This window comes from Procambarus clarkii, chromosome 54 (genome assembly GCF_040958095.1).
Source record: "Procambarus clarkii isolate CNS0578487 chromosome 54, FALCON_Pclarkii_2.0, whole genome shotgun sequence".
Lineage (NCBI taxonomy): Eukaryota > Metazoa > Arthropoda > Malacostraca > Decapoda > Cambaridae > Procambarus > Procambarus clarkii.
In genome coordinates this window covers 22819632-22839168 of record NC_091203.1, presented here as the reverse complement: position 1 = coordinate 22839168, position 19537 = coordinate 22819632, and the positions used below count along the sequence as shown (strand labels likewise).

The 19537-nt window shown below is 42.5% G+C and overlaps 1 protein-coding gene across 1 annotated transcript; it reads left to right on the top strand.

Annotated features, from left to right (window-relative positions):
* The first annotated feature begins 74 nt into the window (after nt 1–74).
* LOC123771256 (tRNA-uridine aminocarboxypropyltransferase 1) lies at nt 75–11740 on the top strand. Its single transcript, XM_045763715.2, has 5 exons — nt 75–288; nt 4562–4923; nt 7166–7306; nt 9728–9923; nt 11429–11740. The coding sequence occupies exons 2-5, from the start codon at nt 4645–4647 to the stop codon at nt 11671–11673; spliced, it is 861 nt and encodes a 286-aa protein (XP_045619671.2). The 5' UTR covers nt 75–288; nt 4562–4644; the 3' UTR covers nt 11674–11740.
* Nucleotides 11741–19537: the final 7797 nt, after the last annotated feature.

The following is a 19537-nucleotide window of genomic DNA, read 5'->3' as shown; positions in this document are numbered from 1 at the left end:
GCGTTTAAAAACACATTTAATACCGGGTGAAGAGAGGCTGGAGTTAGGGCTTGGTGCCCAGTCAATCCTCCCTCAGGATACGAACCCAGGCGGCGGCGCGGGGGGAGCGTGTGACCAGTGCGCCACAGGGGAGGTACACTGGGGTGAAACAAGTGGTATAAGAGGGCAGTTAACCCCTTAAACAGCACCAAGTGACATAATAAGTCAAGACAAACACCTCCGTCTCCTGTAGACGCCTCAGACAGCGTCTCAAGATTACTAACTACCACCTTCTCCAACAACAACCAGGTGAGAACTGCTCCATGGCCTCATTAGGGCCAAAATGAGACTTTTTAATGATGATATTACCAGAGACACATTCTAAATATACCAAAAAAAGTTTCAAAAACTGTTGGCATTCTTTCTAAGATCAGATATTATGTACCTCGCCCTGCCCTGGTGACTCTCTATTACACCCTTATCTATCCATATCTCAACTATGGTATTTGTGCTTGGGGCTCTACTACCCAAAATCACTTACGTCCTCTAATTACTCAACACAAAGCTGCTATTAGAACAATATCCAACTCTGGCCCCAGACATCACTCGGTACCTCTACTCAAATCTCTGAATATGTTAGATATTAAGTCACTGCACATTCTCTCGTGTGGTTATCCTGCGATGATTTCGGGGCTTTAGTGTCCCTGCGGCCCGGTCCTCGACCAGGTCTCCACCCCCAGGAAGCAGCCCGTGACAGCTGACTAACACCCAGGTACCTATTTTACTGCTAGGTAACAGGGGCATAGGGTGAAAGAAACTCTGCCCATTGTTTCTCGCCGGCGCCCGGGACAGGATCACAAGTCCAGCGTGCTGTCCGCTCGGCCGACCGGCTCCCGGTCGGATGTGTATTATACATATATAAAATGCTGAACTGTAATGCCAATCCTACCCCTCAAAAGCTTCATAGAAGGTTGTAACAGAACCCATGAGCACCACACCAGAAACAAATACCTTTTTGATATTCCAAGAGTACGACTTAATCAAACTAAAAATGCTCTACAAATCAAGGGACCCAGAATGTGGAATGACCTTCCCAACCATGTTAAAGACTGTACCTCTCTCAACCAGTTTAAGAGTAAAACTAAACACTACCTAATTAACTCCCTGTAACTTATCTTATCCCTATAATGTTAACCCATGTCTTAGTATTTTTAAACAATGCTGTTTGTTGACCAACTTGTATATTGGCTATTTTCTACCATGTTCCCCCCTTTTTTATCTTTTATTTTTTTCTTTGAATCGAATTTGTACTTTAAGCTCGATTACTATTAAGTTTTATTCTAAGTGTTTTTTTCCTCACCTCACCTTGCCTGAAACGCTATGCGTACTAGTGGCTTTAGGTATTGTATGTACTACCTCTATCTGTAAATTAATCAGAATGTTTGTATCTCTGCTTCTATGTATGTACTTTTCCTAAATATTTTTATTATTATGATTTCGGGGCTTAGCGTCTCTGCGGCCCGGTCCTCGACCAGGCCTCCTTTTTGTTACACATCCCCAGGAAGCAGCCCGTAGCAGCTGTCTAACTCCTAGGTATCTATTTACTGCTAGGTGAACAGGGGCATCAGGGTGGTAGAAACTCTGCCTATTTGTTTCCACTTCCATCGGGGATTGAACCCTGAACCTCAGGACTACGAATCCTGAGCGCTGTCCACTCAGCTATCAGGGTCCCATGATAGACAAAAAATACCCACTGGCCATGGCACAAGACAAATGCTCATTAAACTGGCACATGGTGCTGTAATATATATGACCTCGTTCACAGCTAAAGACTCGCCTATATGGTATTAACGAGGCCCTGACCAAGCACCATGGAGTCCTCTACACACGGCATCAAATTCACAAACAACATCCAAATTTGATGAAGCAGCGCCACACTTGGAACACAAGAGTGAAGGTTCCTGCAGAAGGCCTATTGGGGCCCATACGAGGCAGCTCCTATTTATATCCACCCGATCTCATTCATATACTGTATATGTCTAACCTACGCTTGAAACAATGGAACGGTCATTGCAAAGAAGGTTACGAGCAACCAAAAAGATATGGAATCAAATGTGACCAACTATTAATGGCCATGTTTGAAGACTATGACATAACTGAAAGCCAGCAGATTTCTGCTGTCATTGGCAGTGTCACACACACATTTTATTTATCTATTTATATATATACAAGAAGGTACATCATGTTTATGAGGGTACATAGCATTGATGTTTTTACATTCTTGTAAAGCCACCAAAGCCACTTTACCCGAAACGCTTTGCGTAATAGTGGCTTTAGGCATTGTATGTACTAGCTCTATCTATAAATCCATCAACATTTTGTATCTTACCTTGTATGTATGTACTTTACCTGAATAAATATTGAATTGAATTGAATTAAAAACTAACACGCATAGCATTTAGGGCAGGTCTTTAATCTAACAGATAATTTTAAGTACAGTATGTAATTTCTAGCAAAATTGAAAAAATGTTAACAGGTATATTGTAAGAAAATTTGACACGTAACCGAACCTGGCCTTGTCCAAGCTGTTCTGTCATTCTATTTATTAATCAATGCACTCTCGTCCAAACCTCTCGGTAATGCTATGCTGCATAAGCATAGTAATGGTCGATAATGTCTCCTTGCACTTGTGGGAGCATTTACCATATTATCTTATAAATAAAATAAACAAAACATTTATTCAGTTTTTTCTACCACAAATGTGGCCAATATTTACAACGCTAACCAGCATATATACATTTTTGTCTGTCCTCCATGGACAGGGTTAGAGATGTGTTAAACATATAATTCAGTGATTTATTGAACAATCAACCACAGAAGGATATTGTAGTGCTTTTAAAATGCTAAGCTAACCTACAAACATAAATACACAGATTTACGTCTGTCCTGCATAAACAGTTTGAAGTGTCTTTTTACATAGTCATTTAATGTTCATTTACAAAGGAGAAATAAAATTCTAAATGTACAGCTTCCACATACCCTGTATTTATTCAGGTTATTCAGGTAAAAGTACATACATACAAGATGAGTTACAAACAGAATGATGGATTTCTGATAGAGCTAGTACATAAAAAACCTAAAGCCACTAATACTCACAGCATAGCGTAATCTCTGGGCAAGGTGTCGGAAAAACACTTGGACTAAAACTTAAAACTAAATAAAAAACTTAAAATCTTGGTAAAAGCTTCATTTATATTATTAGTTTAAATTTAATGTTACCATTAAGACATTAGTTTAATAAAACCTCTTTAATACTTCATTATCTAGTTACAGTATTAGTCTTAGCTTTAAATATCTGTAATTTACTATCTTCTGTTATTATCTAGACTTTAATTTGATAAAATCGGATGAATCTTTAAACTCTTGAATTGTCTTGTCCTTGTAAATTGCACTGTAATTTGAACATTAATCTCCAGTATATTTATCTGCCCAGTAATACAGTACTGTATTAGCGATTAGGCTTTTTATTTAATATTCTCTACTATACAGCCCATTTTTGTCTGTCCTTACTGCATACTGTATCTTTTCTAGCAGTTTATATTACTATATAATATCAGTGTATTAGTCATAATTATAATTTAATAGTAATTTAATTATAAGTCTTAGTTATAATTTAAGAATTTACTGAATTCTTAATTATCTGGCTCCTAGTCAATTGTTTTTGAAAATTTAAAAATTATGAATTATAAATGTGTATGAGTACAGTATATATATGTCTCTCCTACTTTTACAGGGTAAGATAGCTGCTATAGAAACTAGTGTGTAATTAAGCACTTAATCACTGAAGGTGATTAAGATGCTTTTACAAGCTCAAATTATAGTTTATTTTTTATTTTATTTCACATTATATGTTTCACATTATAACTACATTAGTTATATCGCATACATTGTATAACTGATGTATTACAGAGTCAATCTTGCTTACAAGTTCAGTATATCAAGTGTTCTAGTATTCAGATGTTGTTGTTAAAGATTCGCTATCTGGAACAAAAAGTTCCAAGTAACACAGGCTATGGTGAGCCCGTAGATAGTTATTATTCGGATACTATCTACATAGTTCAGCATATCTCAACCCAGGAGGGCAAAAAGTCGGCTAATATGGGACATTCTACAATATAATGTCCATGGGAGTGCATGTTTTCTCTTTCACAAAGTTGACACATGTTGTATTCAACATTTGAGTTTTGAGTCTTATATTTTGAGTTCAAAATTGAATTGAACGAGCTTAGAATACAGCTCTTAAATTGGGATACAGTATAGGTTTATGATCTGTTGTTGCCTCACTACTGACCTCATCCCGCCTGACCTTAACCTTTGCCCCCATTTTGCTCTCTATAAGCACTAGTCCTGTGTACCTGAAGATTTTACATTAGTCCCCATAACAGTTATGTCATCTACAGTATTAAAGTTTAATCCTTTCTTGGCACTTCTAAATGTTCTTCACTACTATTTTAAATTGTATGGATAACAAGAACACTGATTTATTATTTTGTTTAGCCATTTCATTATTTTATTTTTGCAGGAAAAGTGAATAATTCCAGAGTGCATCTAACTGGGGACAAACTCGGCCTAGAAACCAGCAGAAAATAGTGTTCATCTTACACCATGTTAACAGATACTAAAGACACTCTTGGAGATAGTTCAGCAGGAAACAAAGCAAAGACTGTTGATCTTAGAAAGGTGAACTCTGATGAAATAAAACTCATGAAGCCTTCAAAGAACTTGGAAAACCCATTTTTAAATCTGAAAATCAGCGATTCTAGTTTTCTGAATAATTTAGATGGAAGAAGTGCTTGCTCACTGTGTGGTAAATCGAGAAAGTATTTTTGCTATACGTGTTACATTCCTCTTCCCAGCATTGCTGACAAAATTCCTAAAGTAAAGGTAAGTGATATGTACTGTACACAACTATGATTTCCACATGGAATATTATGTTTAATTTGTTCTGATGACATGTAACCCTTCTTATTAGAGAGCACATTATGCTACCCTTCTCTCTCTGGAGAGCACATTATGCCACCCTTCTCTCTCTGGAGAGCACATTTATGCCACCCTTCTTTCTCTGGAGATCACATTATGCCACCCTTCTCTCTCTGGAGAGCACATTATGTCACCCTTCTCTCTCTGGAGAGCACATTATGCCACCCTTCTCTCTCTGGAGAGCACATTTATGCCACCCTGCTTTCTCTGGAGAGCACATTATGCCACCCTTCTCTCTCTGGAGAGCACATTTATGCCACCCTTCTTTCTCTGGAGAGCACATTATGCCACCCTTCTCTCTCTGGAGAGCACATTATGTCACCCTTCTCTCTCTGGAGAGCACATTATGCCACACTTCTCTCTCTGGAGAGCACATTTATGCCACCCTTCTTTCTCTGGAGAGCACATTATGCCACCCTTCTCTCTCTGGAGAGCACATTATGCCACCCTTCTCTCTCTGGAGAGCACATTATGCCACCCTTCTCTCTCTGGAGAGCACATTATGCCACCCTTCTCTCTCTGGAGAGCACATTATGGCACCCTTCTCTCTCTGGAGAGCACATTATGCCACCCTTCTTTCTCTGGAGAGCACATTATGCCACCCTTCTCTCTCTGGAGAGCACATTATGCCACCCTTCTTTCTCTGGAGAGCACATTATGCCACCCTTCTCTCTCTGGAGAGCACATTATGCCACCCTTCTCTCTCTGGAGAGCACATTATGTCACCCTTTTCCAACCTATCCTCCTGTTTAGATAATATCTATTATGAAGATTGTCAATAGTCAGGCATTCGTAAAAAATTTAAATATTCCTGGACCTAGTATAGCACACATGTACTATATTAGGTCTTAGATATCGGGTATTAGGCCTTGGAAGGTTAAGTTAGGTTAGTTTAGTTTGTCTTTGCAACAAAAGTAAAAAATAGTTTTCCGGTTTGTCCAACTCAATAGTGCTGATTTCTACTTTTTAATTTCGTTGTTTGTCGGAACATAGTAACGATGAGGACCATAGTATATATAAGTACTACCAAAGCAGGAGGATGGGTTGCCCTTCTCTCTAGAGGGCACATTATGAGCAGACTACGACTGCATCGAGCTACAATGCTCTCGCTCCCCATCGAGTTCAGACACGCTCTCCTGCATAGAGCTCCATGACTTCGGCTTCAGTCAGCTCTGCTCTGCTCCAAGCTCCATCTGAACGTCTACGACAATGCCAACAACCGACTACTGTAATTAAGACTACTAAATAAATATGAAACTCACTAAACACTGTGTATCTAATCTTCCCAACAACGTAACATAATCGTACGTTACACCATCCTTCTCTCTAGAGAGCACATTATACCACTTTTTAGTTTTTATTCACAGGTGGGTATAGGAACAAACAACTGCTGGCTCTTATTACCAGGCTGAGAGCTTTCCCTTCTCATAGCTCATGCTAAGCCTTACCCATAGTTTCCCTGGAATACAGTCCAACTAGTCACGTAACCCTCAATGTGTTGCTGTTGATATATGGTCATTCCTGCACATGCTCAAAAATGAAAAGAATTTCCCCAAAACATATTCTTTGGGGAAGCCCCTTGTGGCTCACTGAAGCTACTATGCTGATATAGTGCCAAACTACTAGGTGTCATCAGTCAGAGTTCTTTTAGGCCTACTGGGGATGGCCACGAGCCAGAACCTGGACCCCTTTAAAGAGGCTCGGGGAGCACTGGCACGTATGATAAAATTACTATAAATTTATTCATGTCTGCCACCGGCGGCGAAGGCACCCAAAAAGTCGGAGAAACAAAACAGACCACTGCTGGTGATAAGTGAGACTGTGCAGCCTCAGAACTGGCCAAAAAAAAAAAAAAACCCAGACAGTGTAAACAAGTAATCGAAAATTCATGAAACTAGCTCTAGCTTGTTCGCCCCACCCCCGACGTATGGGAGAAAGAGGCAGCGAGGGGTCAGCCAGCCGGGAACGATGTACCTTACCTACCTTGAGGTGGTTTCGGGGCTTAGCATTCCCACGGCCCGGTCGTCGCCCAGGCCTTCGTGTACCAGGAACTGCTGAGACCTGATCTAGGAATTGTCAGATTAGTTTTAACATTTTTATTTAGTTACAATGTTTTACTGAAGAGAATAAATCTTTTTCTTTGCAGCTGCCCTGCAAGATAGATATAATCAAACACCCTAAAGAGATTGATGGGAAAAGCACAGCAATACATGCAGCAGTGTTGGCACCTGATGATGTGGCCATCTACACCTACCCTAACCTGCCTGACTACTCCTCTCAAGATAATGTTAGTAATTAAAGTGTTTGGCTTAATGTTGTTTATTTGAGGTAACAGTGTCATTTACAATACTGTAGCGTGTGTGTGTGTGTGTGTGTGTAAAAGTGTATGTAAAAGTGTGTGTAAAAATGTGTGTGTAATTACCTAAGTGTAGTTACAGAATGAGAGCTATGTTTGTGGTGTTCAATCTTTCCAGTACTCTGTCATAACACTTTGAAACTACAGTACTGAGTTTTGGCATCCACTGCTTTCTCACTTGTTCTATCTACCACTCTGTTTGCAAAAGAAAACTTATTTATATTTTTTGGCACCTTTGTTTTCTTAACTTGAATCGGCTTAAATCTATGACCTCTTGTTCTTGAAGGTACAGGTTTCAAGAATTCCTCTGTTACTTCCTGTTATTATTTTGTACATGGCAATCATAGTGCCTCTTTTACTTCAATCTTCTAGCTTTGTTTTAACATCTCTGACCTCTCCTCATAGCTTTTCAGTTCTGGAAGCCATTTAGTAGCATGTCTTTTCCAATACACACAGAAATCACAATAGCGAGTGCAGTAGCACTCCCGGTTGCAATTCTTTTGACCATGTTGTGTCGCAATCGACTAAGGCGCGTCTGGGATCATCCCGGACGTTGGTTCGAACCCTCATCACGGCTCTTGTGGATTTGTCTTTTCCCAATTTTCCAGTTTATTGATGTACATGGAATGCTGAGCTCAGGTGCACATTCTCTCAGAACCCATGGTGAAACACCATCTGGGCCAACTGCTTTGTTCTTACTTAGCTCATTGACCATTTTTTCACTTCATCTCTAGACACCTCTGCACTCTATGTTGTTCTCTGGAATTCTTAATCTTTTTCTCTGAAGATTTCATTTTATACAAACACACTTTGGAACTTTTCGTTTAATTTTTCACACATTTCCTTTTCATTTTCCATGAATCTGTTTCCCATCTTCAACCTCTGAATATTATCCCTTATCCTTTACCCATGTAGTCGTTTCTCGCATCTTTGTATCGCTGGTATATTTGAAGGTTTGGCCTCTTCCTATATTGATTCTATTTCTATGGGGAGCCTTTTGGTTTCCTGGAGCTATTGGACTGATATACGATATATTTGTCTAGGGTATTAGTCAATGGAGTTCAGCCTACCGAGGACCACGAGCTAGAACCTGGCCCCCCTCAGAGAGGCTAGGAAGCAATGGCCTCTGGTAAACCCCCATGTGTTTTGTGGGTATTCCTTTCCTGCCATCGACTGGGGTTAACCACCCAGTAAAGTAGGTATAACAACACAAACCCCACTTGGTAAGAAAATTGCAACCAAAAACTGAACAGGGAGGCAGAACTCCCCATCAATTCCCTCTCCAGGGGGAAAGGGGGGGGGTTGTGCAGACAGCGGTGTAGTGACGTCATGCTTGCTTGACCAGACCACACACTAGAAATTGAAGGGACGACGACGTTTCGGTCCGTCCTGGACCATTCTCAAGTCGATTCACAGATTCACATGCTTGCTTGTTTTCATTTTGGGAGTTCTGTCCACTAGTTTGGCTTTCAGTAGCAATATTTTAACCAGAATTGTGGGTTTGTTTTGGGGTGCTTACCTTTCTGGGTGCCTGACCCAGTTGATGGCAGACCTAGAATGCGTCCAACCCACACCGGGGGGTTTCTATAGGCCATTGCTCCTCGTGCCACTCTGAGGGGGGGCCAGGTTCTGGCTCGTGGTCCCTGGTAGGCCTAGAGCACCATGTGCATTGACTGATGCCAGGGGCTAATACATTCATATCAGCCCAGTTATGTCCGGGGAGCCTCTGGGTCTTGTCAAGAAAACGGCATTTCATTACAATCGACGCTGTTTTTTTTGGCGAAGAACGAGACAGCGGCTTTCCAGAGGGGCCCTTGGATCATCGATGCTTGGTTGATCAGGCCGGGGGTGCATCATGTGTTATCCAGTTGTGGCTCTTTGCTGTTATCTGCACACCTCGGCCTCTGTGGTCGGGGATGCGCTTTGGATTGATCCAGTTTCCCTCGTTTACCTCGTTCCCCTGTTCCAGTGCTTGGGTCTCCCAGGTCGTTTGCAAGGTCACTTTCATTTATTCTCATATTAGGAACAGACCTTACTTAAGGAATGATATGTAAGAATTCACAAGATTATTGACAATGTACTTAGACAGATGAGAGAAAATTAAAAGGTCACTCGCATAGTGTTGTCTTGGTAAATAAAGCAGTGGAGAAATAGCCTTGATGGCTGAGCAGAGGGAAGTGTCGGTTGTCACTTATTCTCCACAATAGGTGGAGTCCTAGAGTTAATAATAACCCCTTTATTACTGATGTACAACATTGTGCTACAATGTTAACAAATAATGTTTTAAGATTATTGTATTTATTAGCATAAATGTAATCTCCTCATATAATTCATAATATTACTTTCCCCCAGATATTATTGGTATTCCCAGACAAAGATGCCATACACATTGAGGACTTGTGGTCACACCTTGAGACACACACCAAAAGAAACCCTGAAGAGCCTCAGATGAAACGCAACAAACCACATATTCCATTTTCAAGAGCAGTATTTATTGACTGTACTTGGAATCAAACCAGGAAGCTCTACCATGACGAGAGAATAAAAGGTACGGTTTGCATGGTGAGATGTGTATCGAGTCTCTGTCGTGAAGTTTCTCACTGTAGTGAAACATCTCTTCATCTTTCCTGCTTATACAATAATGTTGCAAGTTTGGTGATTAATGTAAGATTTATTTGTAACTTAATCCAACAGCAATGTTTGCAAGAATCAGTCAAAGATCTGTTTCAAAATTAAATGCATGTGGTATGCAGTCTATATACCAATCCTCACCAAGCAGGTGTAGAAACCAATGCTGGGGAAAAAGAGACAGGAAAGTAATGCTACAAAAATGCCAGACCGTTATTGTCTTCAGCTACACACAATATTATATTACACACTGCTGTGCTCCTTGTTCTTGTTATACATACATACACTGCTCCTTGCTCTCTTATACATAGACTAAACTACCCTTTGCTGCATTCTACATACCACTACTGTGTTCCTTGCTCTGTTATACATGCACCACTGTGCTTATTGCTCTAATATGCATACACTACTGTGTTGCTTCCTCTGTTATACATACACTACTGTTGCTTGCTGTCATACAGATGCTGGCTGTGCCGTCATACAGGCGCTGGGTGTGCCGTCATACAAACGCTGGCTGTGCCGTCATACAAACGCTGGCTGTGCCGTCATACAAACGCTGGCTGTGCCGTCATACAGGCGCTGGCTGTGCCGTCATACAGGCGCTGGCTGTGCCGTCATACAGGCGCTGGCTGTGCCGTCATACAGGCGCTGGCTGTGCCGTCATACAGGCGCTGGCTGTGCCGTCATACAGGCGCTGGCTGTGCCGTCATACAGGCGCTGGCTGTGCCGTCATACAGGCGCTGGCTGTGCCGTCATACAGGCGCTGGCTGTGCCGTCATACAGGCGCTGGCTGTGCCGTCATACAGGCGCTGGCTGTGCCGTCATACAGGCGCTGGCTGTGCCGTCACACAGGCGCTGGCTGTGCCGTCGTACAGGCGCTGGCTGTGCCGTCATACAGGCGCTGGCTGTGCCGTCACACAGGCGCTGGCTGTGCCGTCGTACAGGCGCTGGCTGTGCTGTCATTGTTTCAGATACTTGGATCCTGGAGCCAAGGGACACCACGTACCAAGACAACAAAGGAGGCCGAGTGCTAGCCAGTGCAGGAAGGGGGGTGCATCTTCCTAAGCGGTTTCCCCCCATCCATTTTTAGTGCATCATACAGTCACCTACACCAATGCAAAGATCTCTTTTGCCCTATCACCCCAGCCTAGACACCCACCAGACTCCTCCAGCAGGTGGTCTGATGACCCGAATGGGTGCTTTACATTTGTTTCGTTTTACATGAACTACGCCTGGAGAGGGAGGGGGGGGGGGCTGAGACAACCCCTACTGACCCAACGGAATTGTACGTGGGCCATCTCCCCTCCCCTCCCCTCACCATGACAAGTCAGAACTCCTGAGGGGGGTTAATAATGTGTAAATACTGTTTACAATACTGTACTTGCATGCATGTTGATTACAATGTTGTCTTTGTTTATTCTTTAGGTCTTCGGTGTGTAGAGCTGACCAAGAGAGAGACGTTGTTCTGGCGGTACCAGCGAGGGAAGCCCCACACCTACCTGGCTACCATCGAGGCTATATATTACTTCCTAGTCGACGTGCACATCAATGTTCTTAAGGCAGATTATGCCAGCGAATATGATGACCTCCTTTTTTTCTTTAAATTTATGTTTCAAAAAATCCATTCCCTCTATGATAAGCACACTTTAAGGGCATACAAAACACTCTAGTGCTTTTACTGTCATTTTGAGAGATGGTTTTTTCTGCATTGTGTATAATAAATTACATTTTAGTAAATGTTGTTTATTTTGGAGAGGGGGTAATGTATTATTTTATTTTATTTCTTGACCTCACAACAGCCAAACAAAAGTAAGATCAATTTTGTTTCCCTTCATCAGAAATAATGTTTTATGATATAAAAAGGAAAGAGAATTCTTAATTTACTTTTTAGGTGCACCTAGAAGGGGACTTAAATAAAGTGCACAGGTGGAGCGTTAGGAGGCCTGGTCGAGGATCGGGCCGCGGAGACGTTGAGCCCCGAAACCATTGCAAGGTAACCGCAAGGTACAGCGCAGTTTGAGGGTTGAACTAGACTTTGCAACCCTGGAGGACAGAGAAGGAGGAGTGTGATTGCATTGCACACTGTGCTGTGTATTGCAATTGCAAGATCAAACAGATTGGATAGTAATTTTCTATAGAGCTCTTTCTGCCATTTTTTAAGTTATGGGTAACATTTGCATATTTCCAATCTAAGGAAACTATGCCTTAGTCCAGGGATTTTCTGAAAAGGAGTTTCAGTGGTAGACACATTTCATCTGCCAGTTCCTTAAGGACTTTGGATTGAATTCCGTCCACACCTAGGGCCTTTGAGTCTTTCGGTTTGTTAGTGGTTTTCCTGTAAAGTATTGATTCAATGTTGGCTGTCCTCTTATCTTCTCTTATAACTCGGTTGGTCTCATCTTTTAAGGGTCCTGTGTCTTATGTTTTGGTTTTATTTCTTATATAGGCAAATAAAGACTTTGGATCTTCCTTTGTTTTGAATGCATTTGTGTAGAAGCAGTTCAAACTCTTGACATTGTGCAGCGTGCAGCCTGGAAAAGAAAGCAGCACCAATAGATTCCGAGTCTTTTATTTTGTTTCAGAAGGTGAGAGTATAGGCCAGTAAGGCCACCCATACAGCTAAATGTGAGAGCTAGAGATCCTATGTCTCCAAGATGTTTGACTTCACACCCCCTCCCCCCTCTCCCTCATATCCCGAAGAAGATCCGTAAGATTTCGGGTAAATTTGTTCTAGACTTATTATCTGTCCTTCATCTCCATGGTTCTCTCATGATGGATTTGGTATTGGTCACGAATGACTTGGGCTCACACTTTTCAGCCGTTATCTCCGGTGCTCACTTTCCTACCACATTCTTTACTCGTAAACTTCTTCTTGAGTTTTGTACCTAAATCTTTCGCACTCGCCTCCAGCTCCCCAGTAACGATCTCTTCTCTCTATCAGAACTTCAGTCTGCCCTGTCCCTCTGCGATTCTATGGCAGTGGACTTGGACAGCATTCATTATGAGATGCTTCACCATCTCCCTTAGGGTGCCTTTCAGTATTTACTGAATAAAGTATCCACAATCGTATTTGGGAGAAGTCATCAGTCCCCGACTGGCTTGAAGTGGTGGTTCTTCCCATTCGAAAACCTGCTACTCGAGGGGACCTCTCCCCCTAAGGATTTTCGTGCTATTGCCCTGACAAGTTGCATTTGCAAGCTTTTCGAATTTATGGTCAATGTCTGTCTTAAGTGGTTTTTAAAATGCTGTCGCTACCTTCTTTCTCAATTTGGCTTTTGCAAGTGTTGCAGCATGACTGATGTTTTAGTGGGACTAAAAGTTTACATTCATCCTGCCTTTGCAGCAAAGTCCTCTGTGGTTGCCATTCTTTTTGACTTGGAAAAGGCTTACAATACTACCTTGAGGTACAATATTTTACCCTAGCTAAATTCTTTTGGCCTTCGTAACAATCTCCTGATCTTCCTCTCTCATTGTTCCACCTTCTCTACCTCCTTTCTCCAATTCAAAGGTGATCTCTGTTCTGAAAACTACTCTTTTTTTTTTTTTTTTTTTTTTTTTTTATCTTTTTCGTTGCCCTTAATGGTCATACTTCTTTCCTCTGACATTTTCTTTGTGTTGATGATCTCTCTGCTGTGGTGGGGATGACTCCCCTTTCTTCCAACACCAGCTTCAACTTGCGATTGATGCTGTGTCGTCCTGGGTCACCAATTATGGCTTCAAGTTCTCTACCTCTAAGATGTCATAAAAGCTACGACTTTTATTCTGGAGCAGGTTGTTCTTCATCCCCCAAAGTAGCTCTATGGTAGTCTCTTTCTGTATAAAGATTCTGCTAAACTTTTGGAGTTGATGTTTGACACTTGTTTGTCTTGGTCACCACATAGCTCTTGCCTCCATGTCAAATGCTCTAAGGCTCTTTACTTCGAATCTTGTCCCTTACTTCCAGTGGTGGTGTTGCCATGCATGCTAACCACTTGTCAGAACCGGCACTTACCTCGGCTATTATGACCAATTCCTCAGAATCGATCATTTGGCTTGAAGTGAGACTTCATCTGACGTCTGCAACGGACAGAGGTTTGATGGTCTCATTTCAAACCAGACAGTTGATTCTGAAGAATCAGTCACAAGGTAACCACAATAAGCGATAATTTAATACTTACGTATGGGCCAAGCCTCCTCACTCAATCCTTGCATACCACTAATGAGACACGATGATCCGCTAACGTCGACTGGGCTATGGCAATGTGCCCCACTTCACAGGTGCCACAGGTGATAGGAATGTACGATAACACGTACATTACACACTCTTGGATGCGAGACTTGTGCGAGACAATGGCGTAATTACCATGACGTTATTACACGTGTGTGTACTACCATGCTGTTACTCTTACAGCAGTACAGTCATGTGGGTGGATAGCACCACCATTAAACAGTTAAAGCCCTTGTCTCTCATATAATTCACTCCTGGGTAACTATAGAGATTATCCTAGTCACTTGCAGCACAATCACATATACTATATAGAGTTAGGCTAGGCACTTATGAGACTTGACTTAGGCTTCTGATTCCACTAATTCATGATGATTTCTACAGTTTGTTACTCCTGTTAGCATAACTTATCCCACGTTATAAAAGTGATATGTCCACACTTCCTCTGTTCTTCCGCTGTAAGTAGAACACGACTTGGGGATTCTGTAGGACATGAGTCGGAAACACGCGATATGCCGTACAGAACTTAAACTTTGAGTCCAGAGATGTTTAATTTGGCCGAATTAAGGAGCGTTCCGACGACGAGGACTACACAGAAAGGCGAACCCAGCCTCACCAGCAACATGGTGAGTTGGTCCTTTGTCAGAGACAGATTTCTACACCAATGTAGTGACAGGTCTCATAATTGGCCAATGACAGAGTAGCTCTTGGAGTACATAGGTAGTGGAACTTCCCACAGCTTCCCACCATCTTGCATAGTCTTCCCGGCTTGCTGCCTTCTTTTGTGGCCCTTGTGGTTGTAAGATTTTAGCATTCATGGTGGAAACATGTGAAAAATTACATAGAATAATTAGGGATCGAGATTTATCTATCTATGTAGATGTAATAGAGAAATTACGTCAAATGGAGAAGTAGGTCTGTATATTAAAGAAAAACTGGTATCCACAGAGCTCCTAAACTCAACCAATGAGGTACTTGAGACTCAATCTAAAAAGAACAAACGTAATTATTATTCTAATATACAAACTGCCAAATTCAACTGTTGAGAAATTCAAAGAGCAGATGCATAAAATAGAGAATATCCTTGATAACCTAGCAAACCCAGTACCAGATGTTATCTTCCTCGGAGATTTCAGACTACCCAGTTTTAGACGGAGAATGGCAAACAAGAATAATATAGTAGGAAGTCAACCTGGAAATATCCAACCACAGTCAGAGAACTACAGAGATTATGTGAGAATTCTCACTCGACCAACAGATTATAGAACCAACTAGGAACAAAAACACACTAGACCTGATCTAAACAATGAAGAACTAATCAGAGATATTACAATCTCCGATACTACAAACTCGGGCCACAAGCCGTAGATCCAAGACGATTAACAAGCAAGAAGGGTTATTCAATCGATCCAATTTTAACAAGAGGATTGACTGGGAAAAATAAATATAGACTTTGCTGTTATGACTAGGGTGGTCTATTTAGGAGAAACAAGAGTTTATACGAATACGTACAGTGTGTCCGCTGAGTTTGTTACTGACTTGCAGTACTGTCGGCAGTACGATCAAGTAGCAATATGCAAATTATTGGATGTCTTTAAGAATTTGGACTTGGTTGTTGTCTAAGTAGTAAGGAGCCAGTAGTATAGTTATTTTAGATTGTTTTGTTATTTGGACAGAACATGAACGGTTACAGAATGCTGCCCGGCAAGGCAAACATTCAATTTGATGATGATGGTCTGTGAGGAAGGTCGCATCAGTCTTTCCAGTATTATTTTCCTCTGAGATAAATCCTGTTCATTTTTGTATCTGCCACTGTGTTCCTATTTATACCTTACAAATTATAAACACAACTTACAGCTCACTCGGTGCTTTTTCAGGAAGAGGACCTGTAAGAGGATGATGTCCTGGGAAACGTGTTTAATATGTGTGGGTTATTATTTCCTGTCACCAGTGTTAATTCTTGCCTAGTATATTGTGGGTTTAAATCCTTGCTTCTATCAAACAGGAATATTAGATCTTAAAGTAAATTCAAGAGGCAAGATCATTTGTTATGATTGTGGGAGCGGAGTTTTGTTAATAGATTGTTAGCAACACGTTTATATAGCCTGTGAGCTTGGTGGGAAAGCATCATTCTCTAGACGGTAAACTTTTGGAGTTTCTTCCCTGGGGACCGGGCTTAGTATTCTTACTAAGTTGGGCTGTTGTTCCAGTTTGTGTTACACTTAACCTTGTCCACGATTTATTGGGTAATTTGAGGTGATTCCAATTGGTGTAAGTTGTATACAGCATAAGAAATATTGCCGGAACAACCGTGGACATCTTCAAGAGAAAACTGGACGGTTTTCTAAGAGAAGTTCCGGATCAGCCGGGCTGTGGTGGGTACGTGGCCCTGCGGGCCGCTCCAAGCAACAGCCTGGTGGACCAAACTCTCACAAGTCGAGCCTGGCCTCGGGCCGGGCTTGGGGAGTAGAAGAACTCCCAGAACCCCATCAACCAGGTATCAACCAGGTATACAAATACCCATATATATGCCCCACTAGCTACCCATATATATGCCCCCACTAGCTACCCATAACACTTGTAAACATCGAACAGGAGACAGTCGTAGGTGACAAAACTCCCACGTGGGGAACTGCCCAACTGACAGCTGAAGCATACAAGATCTCCTTGAAGCATGTCCCTGTGAGAAGAGTCAGAAAGAGGACGCAGATGACTGTCCAGAAGGAACAAAAATCAGATATGCTTAAAACACGATGTTCACAACAAAGAAAAATAAATCTAAACAGGGAGATCAAAGAAATAGAGCAGATGCTGAAGTGATCATATCAGTTAGAGCAAATGGAATTGGAACATAAAGCTATACAAGAGATAAAGAAAAATCCTAAATATTTTTTCACATATGCAAAATCAAAATAAAAAACTATCACCAGTATTGGATCTTTACTTACTACTGAAAGTTCGTACACAGAGGATAATAAAGAAATTAATGAAATCCTCAAAGGCAAGTATAAGGCTATGTTTATCACCCCCCAATAAACAACATGAAAGTTGAAGATTGAGATAGTTTCTTTATGAATGACATTCAGACTCCAGATAATATAACTGATATTAACACAAACTCAGAAGACTGAAAATTTGACAACATGCTCTCAGCCTCTGGTCATGGAATGGAAACTCATGGAATTCAATATTTATAAAGAAATGTAATGATAGACCAGTTGCATTAACATCACACACACAAGTTTTTGAAAGAAGGATTAGGAATAAAATTTCCAGTTTTATGGAAACAAATGCCTTTTGCTTGTCCCCTACACTGAACCTGTATGTTGAAACCAGCGTCCTGTCTCTACAGGATTGCCATGATCGTTACTGCCCTACAACATCCTCACTTGCGCGTATGTTGTACTTTGACCATTACCCCTCCTGTGGGCCCTGTTCCCGTTGACAAACTTCCTTTTTCTGTATGGTTGTCTCACTTGCAAGATTCTCTCGGCTCATGTTACCAATATTTCTCCTCATGTCTTTCCATCCTTGCCCCCATGGAGTGTGTCACTTCCAAAGTTTTGTGAAACCTTGACCCACATGGCAAAGGCCTCCTACAGTTCTGAAATGCCTTTTCCTTGTACATTTTTCTCCTCACTCTTGCTCCATTGCTGTTTTCACAGATGGGTCGAAGTCTGCCAACTGTGTAAGCTAATTCTTTACATTTCCTGACCAGACTTATATGTGTTGCCTGCCCCTTCATGGCATAGCTTTATGTAATTTGGAATGCTCTTTGTCAACTGCTTTCTTGCTATCAATCTTCATCTGTCATTGTAGTTGACTCGCACGGTGCCCTCGTGGCTCTGGAGTCATTTAATCCTATCAATCCTGTGGTAATAAAAATTCAACATTGGCTGTTTTTTATCTCCAGCAGATTTAAGACAGTCGAGTTTTGCTGGTTCCCAGCCATATTAGCGTTAACTTAAATGAGCATGCGGACGCTGCCATTAAGGAGGCTATCCGCACTTGTCCTATTTCCTGGCACACATTCTTTATTCCAACTTCTACTCCAGTCATTCATCCCTTAATCTGTGCCCATTGGCAAAGTCATTGGTCTTCTGTTATTGATAACAAACTGGATGCTCTTAAGGATATCCTGTCCCCCTTGACCTTCCTCCTGCCACTGTAACCGGTGGTGGTAAACAACTCTGGCAAGGTTAGGTATTGGCCATACATATTCAACTCACCGGCACTTAATGGAGCGCTGCCCTGCTCCTTATTGTCCCTCTTACGGCTGTGCATATCCTTGTTGAATGTCCTGACTTCCAGGATGTGCGTGTATTACTTCCTGATTGTCCCTCGCGGTTATTTGTCCCTCTATAGAATCCTTGGTGAATCAAGATACCATAGATTTTGTTCCCATATTGGCATCCTTAGTGATATTTAGCTCCTTTTGAATATCCGGCACCTTTTTTGGTGCTACATAGTCTCCCCGGCTTGGCGGCACTTTTTGATAATTACTGTACTTACAAGGACCACAGCCTGGTGGCACCACAGCCTGGTGGCACCACAAGGACCACAGCATGGTGGCACCACAAGGACCACAGCCTGGTGGCACCACAAGGACCACAGCCTGGTGGCACCACAAGGACCACAACCTGGTGGCACCACAAGGACCACAGCCTGGTGGCACCACAAGGACCACAACCTGGTGGCACCACAAGGACCACAACCTGGTGGCACCACAAGGACCACAGCCTGGTGGCACCACAAGGACCACAGCATGGTGGCACCACAAGGACCACAACCTGGTGGCACCACAAGGACCACAGCCTGGTGGCACCACAAGGACCACAGCCTGGTGGCACCACAAGGACCACAGCCTGGTGGCACCACAAGGACCACAACCTGGTGGCACCACAAGGACCACAGCATGGTGGCACCACAAGGACCACAGCCTGGTGGCACCACAAGGACCACAACCTGGTGGCACCACAAGGACCACAGCCTGGTGGCACCACAAGGACCACAACCTGGTGGCACCACAAGGACCACAGCCTGGTGGCACCACAAGGACCACAACCTGGTGGCACCACAAGGACCACAGCCTGGTGGCACCACAAGGACCACAACCTGGTGGCACCACAAGGACCACAACCTGGTGGCACCACAAGGACCACAGCATGGTGGCACCACAAGGACCACAGCCTGGTGGCACCACAGCCTGGTGGCACCACAAGGACCACAGCATGGTGGCACCACAAGGACCACAGCATGGTGGCACCACAAGGACCACAGCATGGTGGCACCACAAGGACCACAGCATGGTGGCACCACAAGGACCACAG

Bases quoted from the DNA above. Each gene is read 5' to 3' on its own strand.
- LOC123771256 (XM_045763715.2), top strand. From the start codon at position 4,645: ATGTTAACAGATACTAAAGACACTCTTGGAGATAGTTCAGCAGGAAAC. The intron at 4,924-7,165 runs GTAAGTGATATG...TTTTCTTTGCAG, and splicing joins ACAAAATTCCTAAAGTAAAG to CTGCCCTGCAAGATAGATAT. The intron at 7,307-9,727 runs GTTAGTAATTAA...ACTTTCCCCCAG, and splicing joins ACTACTCCTCTCAAGATAAT to ATATTATTGGTATTCCCAGA.